This window comes from Haliotis asinina, chromosome 5 (assembly GCF_037392515.1).
Source record: "Haliotis asinina isolate JCU_RB_2024 chromosome 5, JCU_Hal_asi_v2, whole genome shotgun sequence".
Lineage (NCBI taxonomy): Eukaryota > Metazoa > Mollusca > Gastropoda > Lepetellida > Haliotidae > Haliotis > Haliotis asinina.
This window is the reverse complement of record NC_090284.1, coordinates 36625799-36646106: the sequence shown is the minus strand read 5'-3', so window position 1 is coordinate 36646106 and position 20308 is coordinate 36625799. Positions and strand designations below refer to the sequence as shown.

General features: G+C 38.3%; 1 protein-coding gene across 2 annotated transcripts in view; it reads right to left on the bottom strand.

Moving 5' to 3' along the window:
• The window catches only part of LOC137284227 (dual specificity mitogen-activated protein kinase kinase 6-like), a 35191-nt gene extending 15019 nt beyond the window's left edge, over positions 1-20172 (bottom strand). The window contains exon 1 of one of the 2 annotated variants that reach the window (XM_067815959.1): positions 19897-20172. In XM_067815959.1, coding sequence (XP_067672060.1) covers positions 19897-19909 — 13 coding nt within the window. In that variant the 5' untranslated portion in view covers positions 19910-20172. Of the gene's footprint in view, positions 1-11227; positions 11395-19896 lie in introns of those variants that run through there. The other variant, XM_067815958.1, reaches the window with a different exon arrangement.
• Between the last annotated feature and the right edge of the window lie 136 nt (positions 20173-20308).

Genomic DNA, 20308 nt, shown 5'->3' with positions numbered 1-20308 from the left:
ATCAGTCTGCTATTAATACGTTGCCCCCAGACCTAAGTCCCTGAGCTGCTATTTCTAACCATTACCCAGGTTGATAGTATTCTTGGCTATATTAGGCAGTGGAGTGTATGCAGGCCTTATATGAGCATATCTCAAGTCTCATGGCTTCCAACAAGTCAGCTTGCTGTTACACGCCCACATCAGAGTTATAAACTGAATGAATTGACAGATAACCAACCTACAGGCATATTCCATGTGTTGCTGCTTGGACAACTGATACTGTCATGAAATACTCATGAATAAGTTGCTACTTTTTTAGTGTTCTTTTTTATTTTTTTGAGTGAATAATGCCTCATGACTTATTTCTTATTTTACATTATGAAAAGAAAAGCTTGTAACTTCACGAACATGTTAGTATTGATATTCTTTTTCAGTTATCCAGACTAACAGCTGATAATAATATGCAAAAATTGACAGCATTTCCTAAATTCTGACTCAGCAATGCAGCTTACTCACTGAACAGTCCCGACTCACAAGCCTCACTTGTGAGATATGCAATTGTTAGCACAAACTCAAAAATTTCTGAGTGAGTGAGTGACTTTAGTTTTACGATGAATTCAGCAATATTCCAGCCATATGGCGGCGATCTGTAAATAACTGAGTCTGGACCAGACAATCCAGTGATCAACAGCATGAGCATTGATCATTACAATTGGGAACCGATGACATGTCAACCAAGTCAGCGAGTCTGACCACCTGATCCCGTTAGAGGCCTATTATGACAAGCATAGTCACCTTTTATGGCAACCATGGGTTGCTGAAGGCCTATTCTACCCCGGGACCTTCACGGGTCAAAATTTCTATTGTATTTCAGCATAATGAAATATTCGTGAAACATTAACTTTATCATCCACAAGCTTCTAGACACAAATTTGTTTCGCTAGTTACTGACAATACCAAAATATGGGCCCCACAATACTCCACAATCATAATCGGTTCATGAAAATCAATGCAAGTTGTGTCTGTTCAGCTGTGTGCGTGCGTGCATGCATGCGCTTAGAGTGGAAAGGAGATAATCAAACTTTTAAGTGTTCTCAACAGAACAAAATGGGCATCATAACAAAGACAAATATGCTTTTCTTCCTGAATATGAAGATAGTTCCATTCTGGTCAGTGTTTATGAATCACATGCTCAAATATTTTGAAAAGTATAACAACAAATAAAAAGTGCATGAATAAAGTTGAGAAATGTGCTAAATCCCCAGCTTGCCAAAAGTTCAGTTATCAACTGCTGTGAATACTGGTTCTTGTGTGGTGGCCTAGATTGACAAGTAGGTCAGTAGGCCACACTGACACACAATAAGCCAGGTCACTGCTGAGTGGTGATCTCCCCAGCTGTGATGGGCCTCTAGCCAGGTACATTTTCACCACATTGAACCACAGAACAGTCCTTGCAGGGCTAGATGCAGCCACTTTGTGTTTCCTGTGATGATTATGATGTACTCTGCTCAAGACACCCAAGGGACTGTCTGCCTAGTTGATAATCTGCATCCCCCTGGGTGAAGCAAGGATGTACAAAACAAGCCCACAACCACTCATACCAGAATCTAATAGAACAAACAGCAACCTCCCTATGACCCTTCAGTAACATGTGAATGTTTAACAAACAGCAACCTCCCTATGACCCTTCAGTAACATGTGAATGTTTAACAAACAGCAACTTCCCTATGACCCTTCAGTAACATGTGAATGTTTAACAAACTGCAACTTCCCTATGACCCTTCAGTAACATGTGAATGTTTAACAAACAGCAACCTCCCTATGGCCCTTCAGTAACATGTGAATGTTTAGCAAACTGCAACTTCCCTATGACCCTTCAGTAACATGTGAATGTTTTGCAAACAGCAACCTCCCTATGACCCTTCAGTAACATGTGAATGTTTAGCAAACTGCAACTTCCCTATGGCCCTTCAGTAACATGTGAATGTTTTGCAAACAGCAACCTCCCTATGACCCTTCAGTAACATGTGAATGTTTAGCAAACAGCAAATTCCCTATGACCCTTCAGTAACATGTGAATGTTTAACAAACAGCAACTTCCCTATGATCCTTCAGTAATATGTGAATGTTTAGCAAACTGCAAATTCCCTATGACCCTTCAGTAACATGTGAATGTTTAACAAACAGCAACCTCCCTATGACCCTTCAGTAACATGTGAATGTTTAACAAACAGCAACCTCCCTATGACCCTTCAGTAACATGTGAATGTTTAACAAACAGCAACCTCCCTATGACCCTTCAGTAACATGTGAATGTTTAACAAACAGCAACTTCCCTATGACCCTTCAGTAACATGTGAATGTTTAACAAACTGCAACTTCCCTATGACCCTTCAGTAGTGAGTGAGTGAGTGAGTGAGTTTAGTTTTACGTCGCACTTAGCAATATTCCAGCTATATGGCGACGGTCTGTAAATAATCGAGTCTGGACCAGACAATCCAGTGATTAACAACATGAGCATCGATCTGCGCAATTGGGAACCGATGACATGTGTCAACCAAGTCAGCTAGTCTGACCACCCGATCCCGTTAGTCGCCTCTTACGACAAGCATAGTCACCTTTTATGGCAAGCATGGGTTGCTGAAGGCCTATTCTACCCCGGGACCTTCACGGGTCGACCCTTCAGTAACATGTGAATGTTTAACAAACAGCAACCTCCCTATGACCCTTCAGTAACATGTGAATGTTTAACAAACAGCAACTTCCCTATGACCCTTCAGTAACATGTGAATGTTTAACAAACAGCAACCTCCCTATGACCCTTCAGTAACATGTGAATGTTTAACAAACAGCAAACTCCCTATGACCTTTCAGTAACATGTGAATGTTTAACAAACAGCAACCTCCCTATGACCCTTCAGTAACATGTGAATGTTTAACAAACAGCAACTTCCCTATGACCCTTCAGTAACATGTGAATGTTTAACAAACTGCAACTTTCCTATGACCCTTCAGTAACATGTGAATGTTTAACAAACAGCAACCTCCCTATGACCCTTCAGTAACATGTGAATGTTTAACAAACAGCAACCTCCCTATGACCCTTCAGTAACATGTGAATGTTTAACAAATAGCAACTCTGACCCTTGAGATGAAGAGGGACAATAAGTCATATGTGTAAAGTTAAATGAACCAGAATACACTACAGCAATAAGACATTTGGACCAGTTCATAGTAGAACCCAGAGTAATGTCTCCTTTTGGGTACTTTTGATTCTACAGTTTGAGTACAAAACAAAGTTGCTTAAACTGCTTAGATTGTTTTTGACTAGCGGACACTGAAAATTTAAAAAAGGGCTACCTGATAATTATCCAGTAAAACCTTTTCACAGACATAATATCATGTAATCTGACTTGAATTTTAAAGTGAACTAAAAACTTGACTGCACCTTGTTTGGAGCAGTGTGAGGAATCAGCTATCATGTGATATATGAAGACTGAACCACTTGGTGCAACTATGAAGGTAATGATGGGACCAGACCAATCACCATCTGTGACATGCTCTTGCACAAAACTCACAAGAGGGAAAATGCAGTTGAGGTGACTCCTTGCTTATACTACGTGCTGTAGTTATTTGTCAATCAATATGTCACTGCCACATGACTACTCCCATACACTTATGTACATCCCAGCTGAGCTGCCGACTTGCCCCAACAGTCAATGAGTACAACTGCACTGAAAACAAGTGCATGGTAACAAAAGTCCGAGAATCAAAGACTGCAGTAACCATGCATTGCCACAGGTGCTCGTGTCATTACGAGGATTAAAGATTTTTTAAAAAAATATGAACATTTGAGATGACCCTGATTTGAAAGGCTTCACAGTAAAATATATTTAGACAAGGCCGGACACTTTGGTGTACTTTGCCGATTGCTACTATCGCATGCAATCAATTAAAACTTCATCTAAACATAATCATGGGTGATTGGCCTATCAACCACCACTCATAACACCTACCAAATCTTTATTGTTATTTCTATAAGTTCACTGAAACCCGATTTTGACCCTCAACTGAACGATCTTGGCACAAATTATGGACAACAGCAAGCGCCAACCAATGAGAATGCTTGGTTTGACCACACCGCCTTTATGCAGCCATACGTCCTCCTAATATGGTGGGACATGCTTTTGGAAGGACCTGTGCCTAGACCTTACACAATATGGTAGGACCTGTATCTGGGCCTTAGACAATATGGTAGGAGCTATGTCAGGACCTAATACAATATGGTAGGACCTGTGTTTGGGCCTTAGACAACATGGAAGGACCTATGTCTGAGCCTTAGACAACATGGTAGGACCTGTGTCTGGACCTTAAAACAGTGGTCAATAGTATCAGTACCAACTACAGCTATGGGAAAGCAATATGGTACGGGATGTGTCTGGGCATCAATAACAGGCATTTGTCTGGATCTTAGCAGACCAGTTGTCAACATTATGACTACAACACTGGGCCTACACATTTAGTCCTGCAGGTGGCAACGGGTATTTTTCCATGAAGACCTTTATACAGTTGATAACACAAACTCATATCTGGTATTCACAACACATGGAGGTTACTAGACACTGTCTCTATCCAATAATCCCAATGGGTGCAGGTTTAAGTGAATGTGATGATGCTAGTCTGAATTATTGATGGCATAACACTGCACTTCACTGTGACACAATAGAGTTTCCAGCAGAAGCTATTTACTTGGGCAAGCAGATATCAATGGATGGAACATGTAAATCAGAGCAGTTGATTGATCTGTTATTTCAAGCAAATGGTATATGCATCAAGACAAATCTATACAGGATATACCATGAGATGTACAGATTCTGTGCAATACTAAAGCATGTATCATGTACGGAGTAGGTCTTCAGCAACACAGGTTTGCCACAAAAAGCGACTAACAGCATCGGGTGGTTTACACATGTCATCAGTTCCCAATTGTGCAGATCGATGCTCATGCTGTTGTTCACTGGATTGCCTTGTGGAGACTTGATTATTTAGACCGCTACAATAGCTGGAATATTGGTGAGTGATGCTTAAAACTAGACTCATTTGCTGCCAGGCTGAGTAATCACCGGGTAATTCATGCATGAAGCGGAGACATTGATTGGTTATGCATACTGCATACAGTAGGGGTTCACACGGTAACACTAAAGCAATGCATGTTTTGTAGGAGCTACATACTTTCATGTACAGTAAATAATCAGAGGTCTGTAGAAAATGCCATGACAAATATGTTTGGCTGAAATTTCAAGGAAAAGAAAGTGCTTTCCCAGAATCATAAAACTCTTTCTTTCTTTTAGTTTTCATCATGAACCTAACTGTCTAAAACTAGAGTAAATCAAACATGTTTCATTAAATGTCGTAAGAAAGTGAATTTGAAAATATATACAACAAAAGCAAACCTAATGAAGTTTAAAGCCAAATGTTGCTGATTTATAGATCGATGCAAATGCTGCTGATCACTGGATTGTCTGGGTTCAGACTTGATTATTTACAGACCACTGCCATAGAGCTGGAAGTTTGCTGATTGGGACTGAAAACTAAACTCATTCATTGATTACTGCCAAAATAATTAGTTTCAAACAATTTTTGATTTTTACATATCTTTCTTCAATAATTCATTTAAATAATAGCATATACTATACTTCAAGACACAAAACAAAATTTATTCGTAGGTCTGCATCCCATTTAATGTACTGAAAATCCCAAATAACCAAACATGTATGTGCTTAACATCTTCACCACACAGAGATCAGAGAAACAGACATGAAGAAAAAAACTTGTACCAGTAAGTCTGCTACATCCTGGTGCACTTGTCAAGGAACAAAGCTGTTGTTAGTCAATATCTTTAGTTCCTGTCAATGATAGGGATACAAACAACTACTAAGCGATGAAAAGACTCATCAAAACATGTTGTTGTCGAACAAAAAAGACCTCTCAATTCATAATTACATCTTTCTAATCCTGCATGTAAATCAAACCACGTATTATAAAGAATCCACCAACATTGGATGCAGAGTGACAAGTAATGACTCCCAAAATACTTCTGTGTGCGTCAGTCCGACACATCTAGATTCAGCTGGAAACATAAATTTGGCATCAATACATCTATAAATAGCTTCCAGTGGGTGTTTCTGTGTGATAATTGGCATGACCTGAAGATACATCATAGGTACATATCTTACCATGGGGAGTACCATGGTTATACAATGACTACAAAATCCAGATACTACAACTTGATTCAACAACTGGTCATAAAAACAACCATGATGAAAAGACAGGACCTGACCTATAAATATTTATGTTTTCAGTTTTACTTAAGCTAATCTGCAACATCTTCATGGTGTTGAAACATTTATTACAAGAGTATTAAAACATAAGTTTTCAGTTGCTCCCATATTGGGGAAGAGAATTCCCCATGAATCCGCCATACTGTTATATTTTAACTCCATAAAAAAAACGATTTTCTTTTCACAATGTTGCAATGTTCTTCAACTTCAATTTTCCCAGGAAATTACTTGTGCTTTAAAGGTCACATGCAACGTAAAACACAACTTTGCAGATTCTGGTACCTTTCGGTATGCACTTACCGAAACAAATCATAAAAAATGCCAATTCAACCTATAAAGTTGAAAAAAAAACGCGATGAAAAAAAAGCCCGCGAAATCGGAGTTCAAACGTTTCACTAAATTCCCCCCAGCGCTGGGGGGAAAACTGGTTTCAACAGCTGTGCTGCGCTGCGTCCATAACGCATGCGCAGTGAATAGGTTCGCGGAGCTTAAAACAGTATGCATGACCAGTGTCTGAGGTCGTGAGCAGTAGTCTAATCTTGGTTGTGTACACAAACATGTAAATAATCTACTCGTTACGTAAAACAACTTGTTGATTGTGGTAAGCAGTCTCTGTCACAGAGAAAGCTCAATGTCTGGTTTATTCACACCTATATGTCTGTCTGCCTGTCTGCTAAAGACAACATGCAATACACAGCTTCAATCATTGACCACATGCAATTTGAACTTAACACCTATCAGACTATTCGACATAAAGAAAATATGTCGATTTATGACTCGTGCACCCGAGTCCCGTGTCTGCCACATTATGTAATTAGGCACGTGTGATACACATCACATGTTTTTATGTCTGTGGGTTGCAAACAAACTACATTCATTTTTTTCGGATGACTGGATCTGACGGAAACTGGTGAAAACTCTTGTCATTTTCAAGTCCTGCTTTGTACTTGGGCGAATGACAGATTCCAGCCACGCAGTAGTTTACCATCTCTACTGACATGATTTTTTATTGGATCGAGCGCAAATTCAGAGAAAATGTATTTTCCAAACCCAACATCTCCATATACATTCTTCATGGATAACGACTTTTTTTCGTGTATATGATTTTGTTTGACAACAGTATATGAATCCATACTGCAACGACACATCAAGTACACAAAAAGAAGTTGTTATCCATAAAGAATCTTACTTTCTTGTGACTGGCTATACTTTTAAAATGCCCATCAAACAGATCATCTTTCTGTACACACAATGAACCCTCAGCATATCAGCAAATGAAACAGCCAATCGGAAGCCGTCGTTACACTTGAGTGCATATCCACCAGCTATGACTGGGTTCGGTTTCCCGAGGGCTTCGTTTCGGGGGACGTAAGCCCAAGTACAAAATATTGCACTTTTGAATCGCGATTGTACGCTTATAATTGTGTTTATTTGATTTTTTTAAAAGCAGCAATGTATATTATATGTCATGAATAAGTGATAAATGTGTTTTAATTATGTTTGATTTTTTGGTTGCATGTGACCTTTAACTCTTTTGTATTGGAGCAATAACACACTTGAGATACTATAAACATGAAACAAATTATTTGGGCCTAAACGTAACTCCAATGGGCACTACAGTTACAGTCATGACACGGCTAAAGTAATGCAGACGTGACTTCAAATTTAAACTCATTCACTTGAGATAACAACGAAACTGTGACCAATCAGACAGACTTCCATAACAAAATATGCAACACAACACCTGCAAGGTACTTTGCATTCCTTTCAAGGAGACAAACTGCAAGTCACATGACCCAGGTCAAGTGTCAATGAGTACCAACACTGGGGGTCCTGTTATATCCCTACACCAGATAGATATCTGTACTTGTTAACATACACAAACAGGTCATTGGGGAGTGGGCCTCTACAAAACAAGTGTTATTGGTTACTGCTCAGTAAATAGTTACACTTTGATGTGGAGACACCAACAAAACACATTATAATGTTAATGCATTGTACAAATTTGACTTTTCTTTTGTGGTTCAATCTTATCAGTACACATACTTGTACAGATATGATATGGTGTAATACACACAAAATGCAGTTTTCACAACCAACACCAATGCAATTTTTACCCCATTTGATTTCCAAAGAATGAAAATTTGTTGTAGCATTTATTTTTTGTCCATTCAAATGAGGGACAAGCATGTAGATCATGCAAAATGAGATTTAAATAGCTAGGCATTTCAGAACATATCTTTGCACTAGATTTTCACAGAAAAACTTATTCCAAGGAAGCGCGGTCAAAGTTTTCAAATTTCCCTGCCTTCCTGTACTAAGAATCAGGTTGATATTCTGACTTAATAACAAGCTACCATATACATTGGAATACAGTATTACACTGCAATCAAAGGTGACCCGATTTCTGATTTCATCAATGCTTCCAATGAGGGTTTTACCCTGTTGGTCAAGGCAAACGTGTATAATACTGACACATTAAAGAGAAAACAACTTCAGTGAGATCACAGAGTACAGGTCATTAACAGTTAGCAATACAAATCTTTACTGAAGGCAGCGCTCCAGATAATTTTCCAACATCATTAGTGTATACTCCCTATGTTTACAATACATGAGTACTGGAAAACCTCAAGAGTACATTTTGAGCACTGAATGGAATCTAACGGCATATCAATTATTTTATATATGCACAATATTGCTACTCTTGTGTAAACAGGCTAATAAACAATAAAACAATACTTTTTCAGAAAAATGCATCTGTAGATGATTCTAAGGCTGTACATTAGTGCCGTAGGACATTTACTACAGTCCCTATTTTTTTTCATATTGCCTCGTCCTTATTTTTAATCCGTATATATACCGATGCGGCCATTATCTGGAGCCCTGCTGAAGGGTCGCAACATTCATAAGAAACAATCATCATTTCAAGTTCCAGTAGTTCATTCTGTGTATTTACATTTTTGTTTCATGAATGAAAAGCATGTGTCTGAAAATTAAGATTGATCTGAGAAAGACCAACAGTTTGTAATCAGGTGCTTATCAGGTAGCAGATTCCTACTAACAATCTAGATTACCCCACCCTGCCTGGGTTATACAATGATTAAGTACTGAACATGACAACAACAAAAAATAGAGACAGTTTTAATGACAAATCCACTAGCCTCAACCAGTAATCATCTACTGAAATAATTGCCGAAAGGAAGAGTTCTGCAAATAGTCAATTCTCCTAGATGATATGTACTCAGCTGTGAAAACGTTCCCTACTTGAAGCATAGAGATTTCAACTTTCAAAGGTAAATTTTATCTGCTTCGTCAACCTCGAAGAAACCTTATGAACCTGCATTGTATATGGCCTGGCCCACATCTGCCTGTAAGGGGTCATTAGAATTAATCAGCTTCAACACAACCATCAACACAAGACAGATTTGGGAATAGCCCTCTCATCCCACAAAGTTGAGGAACCCCATGAGTGACTCAACACCTAACAGGAGCAATTGATAGTAGCCTCCATTATCACCTGCTTTGGCAATGTAAAAGTCTCCACCCTCTACTGTTCAGGAAGAATATCCACAGCCACAAACACCTTGTCAGCTGACTATCAGCAGAAGGATCTGATAGCAAAAACCCAGAAACATTGAAATCCGTTCAATGGCCCTGTGCTGTGATAGCCCTCATTGAGTAATAAGACATAACCACATATTCAGTATTGCAAAATGTAACACTTGCGGTTTCACTTGCGGTAAGAATTCATTGGAGCTGCATTTAGCAACAACAATAACGTTTTCATTGAGCCAAATAGCAAGCTTCTTCAGTTATCAATTTGTTTTATCATCACAGCTCACTGTAACCCTGTCACTGGCCTGTCACTTGGTGGTTAGAGGAGAGTACAGTGTATCACTAAACAAGGTGTTGAAATACAGAAAACAAACTGTCAACCAAATCTGGCAAACAAGATTTGGGCAATATTTGTTTGTATGAAACTACAAAGACCATGTCCTCAATATGTCAATGCTAAAAATAGCCGCTGAAGGCATCATGGCATGTACACACACATCTGAAAGGGAAAGATGGTGAGAATAAAAACAAAACTGCATAAATATCCACTGGGAACCCCAAACATTGTAATATTTTCTGTTCCAGGTGTATTTTCATGCTTTCTACCCTTGGCTGGTATGTGCAATAAACATGTACTATAATCATCTATATCCTTTCCACAACTATAATTTACAAAAAAGTTCACGGGTCGCTGATATCACCAAATATCAAATAATCAAAGACTTCGAGCCTCTACAATGTAACCTTTAGGATCCTACATCCCTGCAAATAATGAAAATAACATATTATTTATGCATATTTACCAAGTCCCATCACTGACCAAGGACAAAATGCAAATGATTATGTGTCATTTTCTCCCAATAAAATCAAGGTTATCAGAGCAGTTCTGCAGCAATGCCTCAGATATATTCTCATGAAGATAAGATCTCAGACTCCATGGAGAATGTTAAACAAACAAGTTGTCAAATACAAAAGTATATGCTCAGGTATGCTGATACTACCGGTCCCTCCATTGTCAGCAGAACAAATATGACCACCCCACTGTAATTACTATCACAAATCCTCACATCCCATGTTTCAATGCCTGATCAAAAACCAGAATCTTTTGTGCATGGTGAGTCAGGATTTGGCAGTGGTCACCTCTGGCTAGACATGGCTAATAACTGACCCCGGTCAGCTTCTCATGTACACTCAGGTCCTGCTTGACCGCACCACAGCAACCCTGTGACCCAGATACCTTGCCCTATTGCCATGTGGGCAAGATAACTTTCCCATCCACGTGTGTGGACCAGCCACATGCGTTTGGGAAGACAAGGAGTGCCCCACCTTAACCAGATAAACAGATCACTTACGACTTTTCATCCCGCCTCCTGCCTTCTTTGGATCAATCGTCAAACTCCCCAGCGAAGTTTCTAAATGCTGCATCTATATGGATCCAGCTAGAATGACCTCCAAAGTGACAGAGAGATGTACAACAATGCCTAGCTACAAAACAACCTGTCAGTTGTGTGTGAATTCCCAGTGCTATTTCCTAGAAGCATGCCTTGTTTACTCAGGACATAGCTACAACACATGACCACTGGTTCATATCCTATGAAAGCTGCCTTCTCATTGGCTGAGTAAGTCAGTCAACTCAAACCAGTCATTCAGGCCTGGGGATGACTAAGCAGCATATGGTTAACTTCTGCAATTTGATTGGCTGATACTTAGCAAGGGCATACTGCTGAGGGAATTCCCTTGAATAATATGACATATAGATTTATTCATATTTCCAAAGAACGAGAAAACAATCCTGGAAACAAATACCATCCATTCATTTCTAAAAGATTTATTCCCATACAAGCTATTAGAACACAACCTTTATTATGACTTAACAGCCATGTAGGAGTTCCTTAGGAATTTCATTCATGAGCTTTAACCAAGTGTATTGACCTACTGCTTATTTTTTCACATACATACAATGAACATGAAGTGATCTGGGACAGAGGGTATTGGAAATCTATTGGTTTTTGATGGTGTCAATAGCAACACAAAAAGACAAAAGATTCATCACTCACAACTCAGCATCATATGACTAGCAGCAGATGAAATCTACACCAGACAGCTGCAACTAATCTCATGATTAAGGTTTTATATTACTTTTACTCATACCAAAATGCAACAATTAAAATGAAAATAGCTCTCACTATGATGAGGCAGATCTAGTAAACAGAATTGATGGTTCCAAATATTTTCAAATTCAAGATCAGGAATGAATTTTGTGAACACTTTTTCAGAAACACCACGGCTGGGATCTTGCAAACAAGCTTTGCCAGCTCTACTGATCTCACATTTGCATGTTAATTGGAGTGAGTGAGTGAGTGAGTGAGTGAGTTGGGTACACTGCTCAAGGGACACAGCTCGTAAAACTCTGGATACATGTGCCAAAATTGAGTTTGATGTTGAATGGACCATTTCCCACACCCATCACAAATAATGAGCAAATTCAAGCTGAGATTATATGTATTGTATATACTGCATTAGCATAGGTAAGACGTTAGATGTGTAAAATTATATTATCACTTCACTCAGTTTAACAAGTTTATTGTCATCTTTCTGCACTCACAGTGGCTCTCTTACTGACTGGGGCATCGGGGTAGCCTAGTGATTAAAGTGTTTGCTTGTCATGCTGACTACTCAGGTTTGATTCCCCACATGTGTTCATCCATGAAGCCCATTTCTGGTGTCCCCCACTGTAACATTAATGGAATATTGCTAAAAGCAGTGTAAAGCACTTCTCTCTTTCTCTTGCTGACCTTTTTCACCAACATACCCATAACATAGTTACATTCCCCTAATGCACAGATTACTTAATCCCATCACATCTATTGTACTACAATTCTATGTTGAGTGAGGATATGTCCTAATAGTTAAAAAAAAAGCTGTGGGGAAATGGGAAAATGTTATGTGGGGAATTGTCCTAAAATAAAATATTTAACCTAAAATATTTGTTCATACATCATACATTTTCAGTACTCAGTGTGCAAAAAAGTTTCCAAATTTTGCTAGCCAGTTGAGCTGGCTGTGCCTGAGAATCATAACATAAATACACAGTACACTTTGACTTGGTCAGTCTGCTAAAAAATTATTCCCGAAGGGGATTTGGGGCAACTGGTCTTGAAATTAGTATTTCAATAGAGGCAAACTTATCTTTCATATTTTTGGCTGTAAGCGAATCCTTACTGCTGCTCAAAGGTGAAAAAGGAAGTGAGTCAATGTCTGAAGAAAGCTTGCTAAGATTTTTATCAGGGATGGTTGGCTTGATTTTTTTATAACCAAGTAGAATAAGGGATTTTTTTAAAAAACAAACAAAACAAACCCCAAAACAAATGCAAAATAACATGTTTAGTGCAGGAGGCATGGTGCAGCAAGTCTGCATTAATATGATTAATGGGCTGAGGTAAAAGTATATGGTAGTGACTTTGAATTACTCTACTGTCTGACGGAAATGTCCTCAACTCAATGGTTAATTACAGAAAATGGTAACAATTATAGAGATAACCTAACTTTGATCAATTTAGAGGTCAAATGAAAATATTGCAGGATGAGTACAACATACTACTTGTCCAAGTGACATATTGAAATAGCGGTAACTAGCTCAAGCAATGCAAATTATCAATAAGCTGAAAAAAAAGAGTCTTCATCATCTGTAGATAGGCTGTACTAAAGTAATGCCAGAAATACTTGGAAAGTGCTTTCTGGCAATTATTTGATAATGGTTGATGTTTCATATATAACAGGGTTCATACAGATTTTAAAAAAAATAAAATTTAAGGCTTTTCCAAGGCTTTTCTGGGAAAAATAAAGGCCAATAAGACAAGTAAACTTAATGAAAATAATAACAAACAAGGCTTCTGAGCACTGTTACATTGTTTGGTTTAAAAAGAAATTCTGATTTCAGGTAGCGTCGGCTTATCTTTGGTAGTACACAAAGATTTCTGAATGTAATACCAAGGTAAGTAACTCTATACTTGCATTACATCAGACATGCAAAGAGAATAAATAACTACTACAAGGGCAGCAAAATTCAAGGCTTTTCCCAGGCTTTTTTAAGGAGAAATAGATTTCCAGGCTTTTGAAGGCTGAATTCTCACATTCAACAGTTTTTCAAGATTGTACGAACCCTGTATAATCATTCACACCACCTGAACCTAATATGGCATATGAACAATCATGACATACCATTCCCTTATCATAACGATTACTAGTAAAATACTGAAAAACTTCCATGGTTAGAACTTAGAAACAAACTTTACTGCGACCCACCTGGCAGACAGACAGAATGACAGAGTTCACGTGATGCATAGGCAGTGCATTTCAGGTACTGTCTCATAATATCAAGTGTCAGTATGACTGCTAGTGGAGGACTGTAGTGAAACAGATGCAACTCAGATGATGTTAATACAGTCCCACAGAAGACATTTTTGAGAACACAGCCTTCAGCGGTCTACCAGACATGTGTACATGTAAGTCCCTTGCTACGTTCAGCAGCATACAAGATGATCAGGCATCTACCTTTGCCTTATGGTAAAACTGCAGTCTAAGTATATTCAGTCTTAGTGTATTTTGTTCTACTCCATCACTGAGTCTAACAAAACCTAGTAGAAGCCGAGTCAGGTAACCTTTGAGGGACCTATGACCGTCCAATGAAACATGAGACGGCTACTATTTAGGGATTGGAGGAACTTTCAAAATCACTGACACAGATCTCTATATAAACAAAAAATCTGCATATAACACAGTTATTTGACCTGCAGTATATACGCTTTGGGGTTTCTGTTGACATGGTTACCATTCGCTAATATTGCCACAAGATGACATCCTTGAATATTGTCAAAAACACTATTTTCAGCCACTGTTTACTCACCGTTGTCATGGTTGTATCGTACACCATGTGCATCACCCGGAAGTGAGCGTATGCTTAGTAGCATTCGGAATCGTTCTGGTACAAACCTTTTCAAGATAAAAAATTCAAAAGGTATGTGCAAATGTCCACTTTCGCGATTTGGTAAGCCGTGTTCTGATTGGTCAGTTTCAAAGGTTACCAAACGTGACCTCCCATAAGGTTTTGTTAGACTCAGTAGTGGAGTGTAACGAAAAGTACTGAGGATAAGTTTACTTACACTGGGTAAAACTGGTGCGATAGAACAATCTGGAGGAAGCGACATCCGATGGGTTGAGTGAGTTTTATCAAACCAGGTTTCATCAAGGAATTTTGCTTCAAACCCAAAATTACCATATTCTTAAACTGTTCTCAGATAAGCTGATGGCAAAGATAGGATTGAGTACTTTTCTTTAAACAAAGCTCTGTCATCTCCATGTTTGGTGTACTTGAACCCCATTTCAACCAGAGCTACAAGTGTTCATTTTGAGACATTTATTTTATCTTTGACTAAATCTTGTATTTTAGCATATGTCCATGGGATTTTGCATTCATATAGCTTATGAACTGCATGGCACCACTATCAAAGCTATCCAGTTTGTGTTTCCTTCCTGGTTTTGATTTTGACACAATCTCTAAGGTAACTGATTTGTTTACAACCTTGTAAACCTGACTACCTGTCAAATGAACTGCTTTACACATTCTGTTGTAAACCTTCTCATAGCTGACAAGAACAGGATTCGTACAGAATTTCAACCTTACCTTGGGTGTGTTGCAAGCCGAAAATCGCTTCGAGTAAGCGAATGAATCGCTTATTCTGGGCTTGCAACAACTTGAAGCATTTATCGCTTCTCAAGTGATTGCGGTTTGCTCATCTGGTGCTAATAAAGAACATGTTAGGAGAGTCTTGATGACGAGTGATGAATTTATGATTGTTGATGACTACACTGAACAAACCGAGGATTATGGGAAGAAAGCATTTTTTTTGCCAATTTGGCAGCAGAACAACTTTGTTCAGCTGTCAAATTCAAATTTTCCTTCGCTGCCATATTGGTTTGACAATGAAGTGACTTCATCCAGCGATTGATGCGATTGCAAGTGGCTGAAAGTTAGCACTCTGTTGTGAGGCGAATCGCTGAACATCGCTTGCAAGCGACTGGTAGTTTGTAACGCATCCCTAGACTGACATCAAGGATTAAGACCAGTACACCTCAACAAGTCTGTAGATGTTACATAGCAGACATAATCGCCACTTCATCAAGCTTTAACTTAAAATTCAAGGCTTTTATTAGTTTTAAGTCTTTTTCTAGGCTTTGTAAGGCAAAAATAGATTTTGCAGGCCTTTTAAGGTTAAATGCCCTAATTCTAGGCTTTCCAAGATTGTACGAACCCTGGAGAATTTCCGCTTTGTTTGTCCAATACGAAATACTGGTAAAAATTTGAATTTAATCGTTCTGCAGATATATCAAGTTTCATGTTGCTGGTTCAGTATTCATACACGAAGTGAAATGTCTATGGCTGTAGAAGATTATCTATGTGATTGAATATAACATCTGTAATATTTCACATACTGATGTTCAGAAAAACATAACATTTTACAATCATTTATGCTATTTCATTATTTGAGGTCTGTATGAATGATTATAGTCTGTATTTCAAAACTACAGTTTGTACTTGTACTGAATATTTACGAATGTTGTCAAAACATCAAAACGTCCTCCTGTGAAGTCACGCGTCAAGTGCATTTTTTTCATATGAGCTTTAATATTCAACTAGGTAGAGTTGTACATGTATCATGCGTGCCAAATTCATCATATTGCTATTGAAACCCAAAAAAAAACATTTTACAAGCATTTCCTGCATTATTTTATTACTGTATGCATTAATTACTGGACAGAAGGAATGCTCAACATCTATCAAACTGACCTGCAGTCAACGTTCAAAATCACCAAGTTGTGATTTTACTGGGAATCAAATCTGGGTCTTCAGCAAACACTTTAACCACTAGGCTACCTCACCATCACAGTCACAGTGGTACATTATATGGAAGGTAACTTCAAACATGTTCCCATTTGGTTTACTGGTATGTTTATTTCTGTCAGTGTATATGGTGATACCAATACTAAATATAAGTCTCTCAGAAATTTATTGTGCACTGTTTTAGTTTTTGAAAACAATTAGTGTTACATGCAATAGATTTTCACACACATGGTAATTCAAAGTTTGGCCTTGATGTCAAGGATGATGATATGTGCAATTTCACAGCTCATAATAACTTATTATTTTGATCCACATCCTTAACAGTTAAATTCACCTACAACAAAAATATATTTATTTTAACAGTTTAAAAGATTAAGTTTCTTGAAGCAATCAAAACCCCTAGCATAAGAATATATCCTTTTCACATGACTGACAAGGAAGTTATTTCCCCTATCAATAACTTGAGTAGCTGGCTGTACAATTTTTAAAAGTGTAAAAGGGGTAACAATGGATATGGTTGAAGATGATATAATCAAAACACTGGAGAGAAAACCTAACCGCCAGGAAGCCCAAAGAAATGTGCCAGAAAGTTCATAAAATTCTTGTAGTTAAAGAAAACATTGCAACATAATAAGGTCATATGCTCAGTGAAATACCTAAATGTTAACAATCTTAACTTTCTCTAATCTTCAGTATTGAAGTGTTTACCACAACTCTAACATAACAGTGTGGTAATTGTACTTGAGGCAATAATGTGTATGACAAGATGATATCATAAAATGCAACAGGGAAACAGCCATTTCAAAGGTGTACTTTGTTTCAAAAGTTTTCACTGATTCTCTGTGAACTAAAACTAATTGGAATTTGGGCTGTTGGTATGGAAGTCTCAAACAGAGAACTAACTGTAAGAGAGCGATTTTAGTTTTACAATACACTCAGCAATATTACAGCTGTATGGTAGTGATCTGTAAATAATTCAGCATGGACCAGACAATCATGTGATCAACAGCATGACCATTGATTTGCATGAGAAGTGTCAACCAAGTCAGCAAGTCTGACCACCCAATCCCATCGTTCACACGAAGCAAGGATTACTGAAGACTAATTCTTACGGACTGCCTTAGGAAGTTAACTGTGCCAATCACAACTCACTTTCACTTTTTAAATTATGTAACTGATTAAACGTGGCAACACAAATCATTCAGAGCTACTCTGAGTTAGCTTTAGCAGTGATGAACATACTAATTATCTCCATCACGTCAAGAAAATCTGGACTAAAAAATCCTTGCATTGAAGTGCTTGTTACTTACCCATGGCACGTAATTATCAATAAGCCATATGCATGGATATTTAATTCAAGACTCAAGTTAGTGAGTTAAAATTTAATGTCACATCAGCATTACTGCAGCCAGAAAGAGACCTGTGAAGGTCCCTGGGAGAATAGGCCTTTAGCAACCCATGCTTGCCATACAAGGCGACTATGCTTGTCCAAAGAGGTGACTAACAGGATTAGGATCGCTGATTTGGTTACAAAAGTCCTCAGTTCCCAACTGCGCAGATCGATGCTCATGCTGTTGCTCACTGGATTGTGTGGTCCAGACTCAATTATTTACAGACCATCGCAATATAGCTGGATTATTCCTGAGTGCAGCATAAAACTCACTCACTCAGTCAAATAGATACATCAAAGATATCAAACTGCAAAGACTTTACACATAAATTGGGAATACCTCTCAAAATATTTTTTATTTCAGAGGCACTCTTACTCTTTCCCATGTTTGTTGTAGTCTGCATTTCATACAATGTTGTTTAATTATAGTCACAACAACATGTTAGATATCACATTTAATCTTAATTATGTGAAACAATTGGGAATGTACTTTGCACAAAGACTGCACAAATACATGGAAAATAATGGCCGTGCACAACTTTATTAGTTTACTTTTTCCTGCAATAAAAGAAATAACTATCACACAAGATATTTAGTGGCACATCAAAAGAAGGAAGAAGAAAAACATACGTTTTGTAAACACAGCATGTTTTGGGTAATTTCAGGACCATGAGCTCATGTTAACCTTTGAAGACACTTCTGGCCATCATCGCCTTGAGAAATTGTACTCCAGGCCTTCTTTAATACGACATATCATCCAATATAAAAGCTGTATGTAACCCATGGATAAAATCTTTGTTTCCCCCCTCCCCCCCCCCACCCACCCATTTAAAGAAAATGGCAGATGAAAAACACTGGTTTTATTTTTTTTCCTTTGTAAAAATTGCAATGATACACTCTTTCCCAAATCTTGTAAACTACTCATGCCTTGTTGATTTTTAATGATTTATTTCACAGCACAATTTTACAGATATATGGTCAGAGTTCTCTCGTATTTATTCCTATCAGAGTGCTATGGTTTCATTATATGGAGCTCTTGAGAACTTTTTGCTTCACTCAAGAAAAGAGTGATAACAGATTTCACCAAGACAACAGGAATTCAAAAGAATATAAAACTCTCTCCAAATGAATACTCAATTTGATGCAGTCTAATGAACTTTCGCAGCATTTGTTTCTAACATTTTAACAGGTCTGCTGACATCAGACTGACATGAAAATATTGACAAAATTCTTTGATTAACTTATCAATATTGAGATCAACCTATTGATAAAGATCAACTAATTACTTCACATCAATTGATCACTCGAGTAGGGATATTCTGGCATGTGATCAAAGTTCAATTTAACATTTCATGAATTGATTTTCAGAGCAATGAATGGCAGCATGCAAAATAAAAGCAATTGGGTGGGGAAGGGGCGATATCGGGCCAGAATCAGCTGTATTTAAACGGAGCTCAATATTTTTAACTTTTACCTGCAGACAAACGTCAATGCACCGAGACAGTGAGATAGGTATTTGCTCTTTCGCGCTGTGGTCCGCCTGTCGGCGAGGCTGTGATGCAGCAAGTTTGTTGTACAAAGTAATAAACAGTCTATTATATTGTTTACATTATCGGGTCAGGGCGATGTAGGTCATCCCGTTTTGAGGGTTATGCATGCATACTCCGGCAAAATGCATGCATGATGATGCACGAGCGCTATGCACCCGATATGTTGGTTTGACCTCTTACCTGGTAGTGGCATATTTGTGCCTGGTTGCTGACGATTCGAGGACAGACACCTGTTTCAAAAAGGGAGTTTCACTCGCTCCAAAATGCAAAGGTTCTGGATCTAATGCAATAGATGAAGCTTGCAGTTTCTTCTTGGAACTATTCTGCACGTGCAAAACTTTGCAATTTTCGACGAGATTGGTTGCTAATCCTGCAGATATGCACCCCCAACCGAGACCCGTCACGGGAAGTCGCGCTCCGTACAGCGACCGATACTGTTGGCCTACAGCTTACGGCAGGGAAAGCCCGCGTGACGTCACACTCTGACTCAGGCTCCAGAGTGACGCCCACGTTACAATCGCTTCATTTATTCGGAATATATAAATTCAATAAATTTGATCTTAACTAACTATGTATTTGTAGAGTTCTTACA